Raw genomic sequence first — 10288 nt, 5'->3', positions numbered from 1 at the left:
CTTGGATGTTTGGGTTCTTCAGGTTTTGTTAGAGGGATTCAAAATTTCTTGCCCCACCTCCTTTGTCCCTTCTACTTGGAATCCAGTAACTTGCCAGCATCTATCAGAGGTGATACAGGACCTCCTCACCCAACAGGCTATAGAACCTGTTCCACATCCGGATTCAATTAGCCTACCTAGGCAGCTTCGAGAAGGAGCTGACGAGTATGACAGGCCGACTGGAGTGGGCCAGAATTAGCCAGTCATCAATGTAAAAATGGAAATGCAGCCCCAGGGCATGAAGATGAAGAACAAAAGCTCATACCAATTGACCAGAAACGTACGGAGCTGAAGCCAGCCTGAAGGGTAGGGTGCAAAATTGGTATACCACCCCTAGATGGAATTTACAGACACACATTGGAGACATCCATGTTGGTCATCCATAAACCTGGAGAAAAATCCCACTAATAATTGAGATAGGGCTCCATGGTGAAACATAGGAGGTGAACAATGTGATTGAGGTTGAACAGATCGATGACAGGCCTCCAGTCCTCAGTCTTTTTGGGAACAACAAACAGACTGGAGTAAAATCCCAGTGAATATTGGTGAAGTCCTACCCAATACACTGTACATTTAGGTGTCTTTTTCAACACTCACCTCAATGGGGCCCAACCTTTTCCTCTCAGACTTCGTTCTATGGAATTGTCAGTTTGCCATGCCCTGTCTGCTCCCTCACTTACTGCATACGAAGTTCTGTCACTTTTCTGGATGTGGTCTTCTATGACACCACTAATCCCCCTCAGTCATGCACACGTGCACTCCCTTCAGCAGAATCTTCCTCTTTCCCTTGTGGATGTGTGTACCCCGTGAGGAGGTACACACATTTAGTTAACTTGGAGTATATGGTTTGCCACTCTACACCATGGGATGCATCCTCATTTACCCACTTTCCTATTGTGGGATTGAGTTACTATATCTTTCTCTAGTTAGGATCACTTTCCTACCACTTTCTCTCCCATGAGGATGTGCTACTCTCATTTTCCACCCTGATTTTTACACATTACTCAACTTGACAGAAGTGGGCAGTTCCCCTCTCCAGATCTTTGGATCTGACTCTCTCATCTACAGGGGTATCCTTCAGACAGTTTAGGGGATTACGTCTGTTCTTTCTTCGCACCGGTCCCTCTTTCTTATCAATGTATGGTTCTAGCTAATCGTATGAGAAGAGGGAAGTTATAATATTCCTATACTGAAAATGTATTTCCGATAGGTACTTCCCTGTTCTCATGCTTCCCACCCTTCCTCCACACTCACTTCTGGTGCTTCAGTCATCTGCCTAACTTCAAAGTGATAGTTCAGTAGAGGAGCATAGAGAGAGTCACATGTGTCACGTGAGTGTACTATGTTCATATTGGTGGATAGGTGATGCACGATGATTTGCATGAGAGACACGATGAAATCATCTGATTCCAATAGGAAGATGCATAAGGCTAGTGGCATGCATAATAAAAGTTTGCATATAGCAATAAATGAGAATAGCAAATCTTGTTAGTGGAGGGAAGTCCCTATCAGAAATATATTTTCAGTGTTGGAAAATTACAAGTTATATACAGTATCCCTGTGTTTGCAGTGTATTTTAATATATAACATTAATGCTGTTCAGTGCAAAAAAGGGTGTTGATTGGTATGTTTTATTTTTGCAGGATATCCCTAAATGAAGAGGGTATTCACATCTTTGTTATGTGTGCGTGATCTTTCATGTCATAGTGCTACAGTTTGATTCGTTTTATAGAAAAAAAATCAATATGTTCCACAAAAGAAAGCTTCATCCCAAAGTGTGGTGGTCTACTAAAAGTTGGCTAACATTACAAGGCAACACACTGACAACTTCCTCCAGATTACATAGCTCTCTGTTCTACATATAGTCTTGTCAAGTGTCAATATTTGTGTATCTGTTTTGTATAAGTACTGAAAAGAAAAATTAATTTGTACAGTGCTTCTCTTTAAATATTCATGTCACCTTCAAATACTTGTAGTTGGTAAAGTGGTGAAACAATCCATTGATTATTTAGTTATCTTACTCTGTCATTATAATTATGTTTGTGTAATTTGTTCATTTGATTGATTCATTGAAGAACTTTGTACTCTACACATGGATCACTTGGTTGTTCAACAACTACTTGAATGGGTTACTAACCAAAGAACCTTAAAAGGGTGTTATAGGCCGTATTGGTTGACACCGTATGTTTTAGATCGAAAATTGCATTTATATTTCATGTATAGAATTAATAATATTCATATATTAAAGTTAGGTTTACTTATTATTATTCAGAGTTTTGTAATATTTTATAACTTACAATCCAACTTGTTATGGTTTTTCATGCATAGCATTTACATAAACTTTCTAACATCTAAAAAAGAAAAGTTTAACTTTTTATATCAGCTGCTTAATATTTGTGCACATTCTGTAGCTACAAAGTTTAATAGATGATTTCATCCTAGAAAAAGAAGTATGTCAAACGTGTGATTATGCAGCTTAAAATATTCTGTGAAATTTTGAAGACTGTTATTGCTTGCTGCTGAGGAAATTAAACCAACAAGTTATATCCTCAAAAAGAGCTATTAGTATCATATTGGAACAATTAATCTGACATTTACAGTGCATAATAAACTGTTTGCACCTATTGAAGATATTTAGTGGAAAATAGGACCATTTGTCAGCACTGAGATAAATATTTATATTGTTCAAACATTGAATCAATCACTAATAACATTTTTCAACATGTATTGGTATATTCTGCAGACACTAAATCAACTTCTAGGGTCCTTTTTAAACAGTTGTTGGTACCTTCTGTAGATGGTAAATCAACTGCTAGGGTCCTTTTTAAACAGATGTTGTACCCTCTGTAGACAGTAAATCAACTGATAGGGTCCTTTCTAACAATAGCTGTTGTACCTTCTGTAGACACTAAATCATCTAGTAGGGTCCTTTTTAAACAGCTGTTGTACCTTATGTAGACTACAACAGCTGTTTAAAAATTACCCTAGCAGTTGATTTAGTGTTTACAGAAGATACAACTACTGTTTAAAAAGGATCCTAGCAATTGATTTAGTCCTTATGTAGACACTAAATCAATTGCTAGGATCCTTTTTAAACCAGTAGTTGTATCTTCTGTAAACACTAAATCAACTGCTAGGGTAATTTTTAAACAGCTGTTGTACCTTATGTAGACACTAAATCAATTGCTAGGATCCTTTTTAAACAGTAGTTGTATCTTCTGTAAACACTAAATCAACTGCTAGGGTAATTTTTAAACAGCTGTTGTACCTTATGTAGACACTAAATCAATTGCTAGGATCCTTTTTAAACAGTAGTTGTATCTTCTGTAAACACTATATCAACTGCTAGGGTAATTTTTAAACAGCTGTTGTATCTTCTGTAGATACTAAATCAACTGCTAGGATCCTTTTTAAACAGTAGTTGTATCTTCTGTAAACACTAAATCATCTAGTAGGGTCCTCTTTAAACAGCTGTTGTATCTTATGTAGACACTAAATCAATTGCTACTATCCTTCTTAATCAGCTGTTGTACCTTTTGTAGATACTAAATCAACTGCTAGGGTCCTCTTTAAACAGCTGTTGGTATTATCTGCAGACATTGAATTTATTTTTGTATAGTTTGTTTCATATGCTCAGTACTTGATGAACCTAATTAAACTTACCTGATGTCTTGTCACAGAAGAAAATGTTCACAGCTTTCAAACAAATATAATTTAACATGAAAAACTTTTTAGGAATAATGCCTCAAGAAACTAAAAAAAATCGTAGATCTGTGGTTTGCTCCTAAGTTTTCTAATGATCCCATTAGATTCATTTATTCTCCTCTGAGAAGCTCCATCTAGTCACTCTCCTACAAAACCATAATTTACTGCCCAATCTACTTTATTTACTCTGCATTGATGTAAATAGTTTATGATCTCCTCAAGTGTTACCTTTAACTACTTTTAAAGTTGGCTTCATTTGTAATTGTTCAAACCACATGTTCTGACATCATAAAAAAAAAGGTGGGAAGAAGCCTGTAGGAATAAAATCATGTGAGAAACAAGACATGGATAGTTATATTCTCAAGGATGATAGTTTCTTAGCAAATATAAACTTATACTTTGGATTAGCAAAAATTTCTAAACAAATTGATTAGTTTGTTGTTTATTGATGATACTTCTCAGAACTACATAACAATATAAGTTTCAACATATTTTTTTCTTGTTGTTTGCAAATGACACCAAATAAATGTTGCAAACATTACTATACAACATTGTATGCTATCATTCATATTTTTCAGAACGTTATGGATTTACATCATGCAGTTTCAAAACATAAGTGTGAACGATGTTGATACCCCTTGAGGACATCAAATAAACCAGTAATATCCCTTGATACATGCCCCCCAGTGGCACAGCGGTATGTCTGCGGACTTACAACGCTAGAAACCGGGTTTCGATACCCTTGGTGGGCAGAGCACAGATAGCCCTTGTGTAGCTTTGTGCATAATTAAAAAACAAACAAACCCTTGATACAACTCAAGGATGTTAAACAAATCAGTAATATCCCTTGACACCAATGAAACAGGTGTTACCCCTTGAAGATGTTAAATAAACCAGTAATATCCTTGACACCAATGAAATAGGTGTTATTACCCCTTAATAATGTTAGATAAACTGGTAATATCCCTTGACACCAAAGAAACAGGTGTTGGTACCCCTTGAAGATGTTAAGTAAACCAGTAATATCCCTTGACACCAATGAAACAGGTGTTACCCCTTGAAGATGTTAAACAAACCAGTAATATCCCTTGACACCAATGAAACAGGTGTTACCCCTTGAAGATGTTAAACAAACCAGTAATATCCCTTGACACCAATGAAACAGGTGTTACCCCTTGAAGATGTTAAATAAACCAGTAATATCCCTTGACACCAATGAAACAGGTGTTGTGTGTACCTGTTGAGGATGTTAAATGAACCAATTCATCTAAAAATGTTTTTATTGTCTTCTGAAAAATGACAAGTTCCTCAGTAGATTTATTTCAAAGGAGTGGTCAGGTTAATGTATATTCTGGTCAGTATCATAGGTCATCACATTGTGGCATTGGAGTTTACTTACTTTTGTCACATATACACAATTCTTCTGTTATTTTTCATCTGGAATTGTTTAATTTTAGTTTTAATTGTTTGTTGTACCGATTGTTTTGAATAGAATAAATGATGATATTATTAAATAGAGAAAGTTAAGTTTCATGAAATGGGATTTCTTTACTGTATCAATTAGAAACAATTTATGATCTAATAAATAGTTTGGTATAAAATCTATAAATTAATAGTATTTAGTTTTATTCATTGACATTTATTAAGCCTAGTTACAAATATCTTTTGTAATGGTTAAAAATATAGAATTTCAATTAGATTTTTTGAACATCTTTTGTTACCATTAAACATTTTATAACTGGAAAGTAGAAACTTATTTTAAGTTTGAAGTGTAACACAAATTTATGTATGAATTCATGCCTTATTAGAAGAAACATATGATAGTAAAAAAAATAGATTTATTTATTAATATTTTTATTGCAAAGAGTTTTGGTAGTTGTGGGACAGAAAGTACTGTATTTTTACAATGTTTTTTTGGTAAAATTTTAACATATTTGGATAAAAACAAAAACTTTTTTAGATAAAATCAATGATATCAAACTTAAGGGCACCAAACTTGTACAAATTAAAATTGTTTTAATTTATATGACACAATCTACAACACTTGCCAACTCAAATATGACCATTGATATTGTATGACTACATCATTTTTCTTCTTTAAAATATTGGAAATTTTATATTAAAAAGTAAAGAGAGAGTGTTGTATTAGCAAGTAATGCTTTTGATATATCACATTGAAGTCATAGAAGTTTTTCATTAAATGTTGTGGTAATTTTTTTTTTAAACGCGATGTGTTTAGCAATGATTTAATACGTAAATGGATTTCTGGAAATTCAACCTTAGTGAATTTTTCATCTTGCGCTGTTTGTTTTTTTTTCTGATGACAAATTACACCAGGTATTTTTTCAATCATTAATTGGAAAAGATTGCTGGACTGAAATTACTGCTAGTTGTTTTTTTTTGCAACTATTTTATTCTACTTAATATTGATTATTTTTTAGTGTTATGTGGTTTTTAGTACAAATTATAAGTAGTTACATATTTTTCTATAAAAAAAATAGCAGTGTATTAATTTATATGCATGGAATGTCAATTGGTATCCTTTTCATTATCCATTAAAGTATATTTGAAATGGACTTTTCACTGACTTCTAGATGGTGAGTTAACTTTATAAAAATGTTCCAACTATCTTTTATTTTTAATAACCTTAGAAAGCAAACGTCAATGACCCCTAGAATATTAGTGAGCTGATGAAAAGTTTTTTAATATGAAATAATAAATGGGTAAAGAACTAGAACATTTTGGATATTGAAAAAGTTTTCAAATATTCCAGGATAAAAATCCAGTTATTTTATCCATCTTAAGTTGATAACCATTTATCTGCTTTGACATTTGTCACAATCTGTGTAATCTCACTTATTTATCTGTCTATCTATACCTACAAATATTCTATACTAACAAAAGTATGGTTTTATTAATAACTATTGTGTAGTGAATTAACTGTCATAATATGACCAATCTGTTATGGTATTAAGTACTGGTTAATTTTACCAAAACATAAATCTGGCATTAAAAAGTACTGGTTAATCTTACCCAGGCATTGAAAAGTACTGGTTAATCTTACCCAAACATAAATCTGGCATTAAAAAGTACTGGTTAATCTTACCCAGGTATTGAAAAGTACTGGTTAATCTTACCCAAACATAAATCTGGCATTAAAAAGTACTGGTTAATCTTACCCAGGCATTGAAAAGTACTGGTTAATCTTACCCAAACATAAATCTGGCATTAAAAAGTACTGGTTAATATTACCCAGGCATTGAAAAGTACTGGTTAATCTTACCCAGGCATTGAAAAGTACTGGTTAATCTTACCCAGGCATAAATCTGGCATTAAAAAGTACTGGTTAATCTTACCCAAACATAAATCTGGCATTAAAAAGTACTGGTTAATCTTACCCAAACATGAATCTGTCATGGTAAAGTATGGATTACTGTTACCTGATAAATAAATCTGACATGCTAAAGTTTTAATTACTGTTACCTGATACACAAATATGACATGGTAAAGTTCTGGTTACTGTTACCTAATACACAAATCTGACATGGTAAAGTTCTAGTTACTGTTACCTGATACACAAATCTGACATGGTAAAGTACTGATTACAGTTACATGATACATAAATCTCACATGGTAAATCACTGATTTATTGTTACCTGATGCATAAATCTGGCATGGTAAAAAATTGATTTACTGTTACCTGATACATAAATCTAACATGGTAAAGTACTAGTTACTGTTACTTGATACACAAATCTGACATGGTAAATCACTGACTACTGTTACCTGATACATAAATCTCACATGGTAAAGTACTGGTTACTGTTACCTGATACATAAATCTGACATGGTAAAGTGCTGATTACTGTTACCTGATACATAAACCTGGCATGGTAAAGTACTGGTTACTGTTAACTGGTACATAAATATTATATAATAAAGTACAGATTACTGTTACATAAAAATTACATAATAAGGTACAGATTGCTGTTACCTGGTACATAAATATTATATAATAAAGTACAGATTACTGTTACATAAAAATTACATAATAAGGTACAGATTACTGTTACCTGGTACATAAATATTATATAATAAAGTACAGATTACTGTTACATAAAAATTACATAATAAAGTACAGATTACTGTTACCTGGTACATAAATATTATATAATCAAGTACAGATTACTGTTACATAAAAATTACATAATAAGTACAGATTACTGTTACCTGGTACATAAATATTACATAATAAAATACAGATATTCTGTAACTGAATCTTGAGTCTTCCTTCACGACCTATGATTCATTTTTAATTAGAACTTTAGTGTGGTAATCACACAAGTAAACCCTGGATCCACTTGTTGCTTGAAGTGTAGTGTGAACAATATCTCATTAAGTAGAATTGCATTGTTCAGTGGTAATTTATATTTTCACCTCACAATAATGAATATTTTTTTAGGTATAAGATGATGTATGTTTAAAGGTAAACCATATAAGTAATCAGTCAGCATATCTTTTACACTGAAACATTAGTAGTCATGCAAAATTATGAAAATTAATTCATTTGGGGAGCTTCAAACATTGTGTATGACTTTTTTATACTGGTGTGTTTCTTTGTATGAGTATGAATGTGTTGTACTAGTCGTCGTCTTAAATATTTTATAAAATCAAATACCTGTGCTGATTGTTAACTTTTGGATCCTTTTAGATTGTAGACTAACAGTAAAAAAAATATGCTTTATAAATTTTAAATTCAGCTGTTTTCTCTCAACCACATTTATTAATGTTTTTTTCTCTTTTAAAAACATTAAATGGCACTTTTCACAAAACTACATTTCTCATGTTTGTTAGCAGATACAAAATGTGGTTGCACAGACAGAAATCAAAATGTTTTCAAAATTGTTATGAGGGCCAATATAGTATTGAATTCATGTATCTTGTTGCATAAACTTTCATAGTAATCATATTGGTAATATAAAGAGGTACACTTTATATCTTAACCCCAGGTCTTGTACAAATTGTTTTTTTTTTGAGAGTACAAATTAATAACAGAGCCTATTCTGTCTTGGGTATTTGATCAATGGCCTTGACATGACAGTGAGTCTTTTGGTAGACCTAAATCAATATGTCTTTTATTTATAAAAAAACAAAAAGGTGTGATTTTAGAAAAACTGTTTGAATTAATACAGACTCTATGTATACCTATTAAAGGCTAGAAAAGTGAACTCGAAACATTTTATTCACCCTCATGGTTCTTAATGTATTGAGAAAACCTTGTTCGTGCAAAATTTTGTGACATTAGTTTATATTTTTCACCCTAATTACAGTGTTCTATGATGTTTTTTAAAAACAGACTAATTTCTCTAAATTATTTTTTCTTTATTTGTAACAGTTCTTAAATTAACTGAGAAGAGTAAAAAAAAGCCAATGTATATTTAATTGTATTTTGTCAGTTTAGTTGAAAAGTAAAGATCTTTTGACATTGTTTAGATATATAGTTGTATATTGTTAGCTAATTTTGAAACTTTATTGTGGTAGTTAGATGCCAAAAAATAATATTTTATTGTTCAACATCAAGCTCCATTTTAATTTCATGATGGAAAAAATTGTTACAGCAACTCTCAGTAGCTCCATGCCTGAAAGAACAGTTTTAATAATCTTTCGTTATATTTAAAAACAGGTAAACTAATCAACAGTTTGGTTTGATATAGAGTACTAGCTGGATTTTTGTATCCTTTCTGTCATGAGAATAATTCATCTTTGCCTTGTGAACACGTACATATGTTATAGCAGTAAAGAAATCGATGAATATAATCATATTGGTTAGTTTCCATTTTTTTCCATCGGCTTTTGATTTCAAAGTGAGAGAGGAAAACGGAAACCATTGTTTTTCATGCAAGAAAGAAAACCTTTAGATGCGGTAAAACCTGACGGTTATCCACTGTTTTATGTATCCATTATAAATCACGTTCCCATTATTACCATAATGCTAGAACTCCAAAATATATAAGGCCTTACAAAAGATACATGAAGTAACTATTCCATCGGAATAGACTACGCGATGTTCCGATTGTAACTGTTGGTTACTAGGCTGTCCTCTGTGGGAAGATATTGACATTATAATATATATATATATTGGTAGTTAAAGAATATCTCAATAAATGAAACAAAATAAATCGTACTATTTTATGAGATAATAATGGACTTCTCAATTATCAATAAAATATGTTTAATTACCAATTTCTTCTTTGTACGAGGCTTACACAGGATCTTGTCAATAAAAGAGTAGTTTGACGAATTGAAAATGTTGTAGTAATTTCTTCCATCGTTCGACTTCATTTTTTCATTAGATACACTTTAGAATGCCTATTTACATTATGGGAATTTGTAATTGTTTTCCGAAATCGCCACAAGGGGCAAACCAAAGTGTTGGGGAAGTTCACCTGTTATACTATTCTAAATTTGGCATAATGTTGAATATATGTATAATTTAGTGGAGAAATCACGTGGTTCTTTTTTTATTATTGTAAAATAAATCATG

The 10288-nt window shown here is 32.1% G+C and overlaps 1 protein-coding gene and 1 long non-coding RNA gene across 4 annotated transcripts in view; both read left to right on the top strand.

Annotated features, from left to right (window-relative positions):
• LOC106471796 (huntingtin-interacting protein 1-like) overlaps positions 1 to 2398 on the top strand; it is a 61469-nt gene extending 59071 nt beyond the window's left edge. Inside the window, exon 29 of the mRNA XM_022400409.1 lies at positions 1683 to 2398. Coding sequence (XP_022256117.1) covers positions 1683 to 1697 — 15 coding nt within the window. The 3' untranslated portion in view covers positions 1698 to 2398. The remainder of the gene's footprint in view (positions 1 to 1682) is intronic.
• Positions 2399 to 3099: 701 nt separating this feature from the next.
• On the top strand, positions 3100 to 9535 carry LOC111088962. 3 transcript variants are annotated; one of them, XR_002613361.1, is made up of 3 exons: positions 3100 to 7685; positions 7722 to 7764; positions 7801 to 9535. It is a non-coding gene; the product is annotated as an uncharacterized LOC111088962 (long non-coding RNA). The 3 variants fall into 3 exon arrangements; XR_002613362.1 differs by lacking the exon at positions 7722 to 7764; XR_002613360.1 differs by having other exon boundaries at positions 7722 to 9535.
• The last annotated feature ends 753 nt before the right edge of the window (positions 9536 to 10288 follow it).

Source organism: Limulus polyphemus, unplaced genomic scaffold (genome assembly GCF_000517525.1).
Source record: "Limulus polyphemus unplaced genomic scaffold, Limulus_polyphemus-2.1.2 Scaffold4865, whole genome shotgun sequence".
Lineage (NCBI taxonomy): Eukaryota > Metazoa > Arthropoda > Merostomata > Xiphosura > Limulidae > Limulus > Limulus polyphemus.
This window is presented reverse-complemented; position numbering and strand designations above follow the sequence as displayed.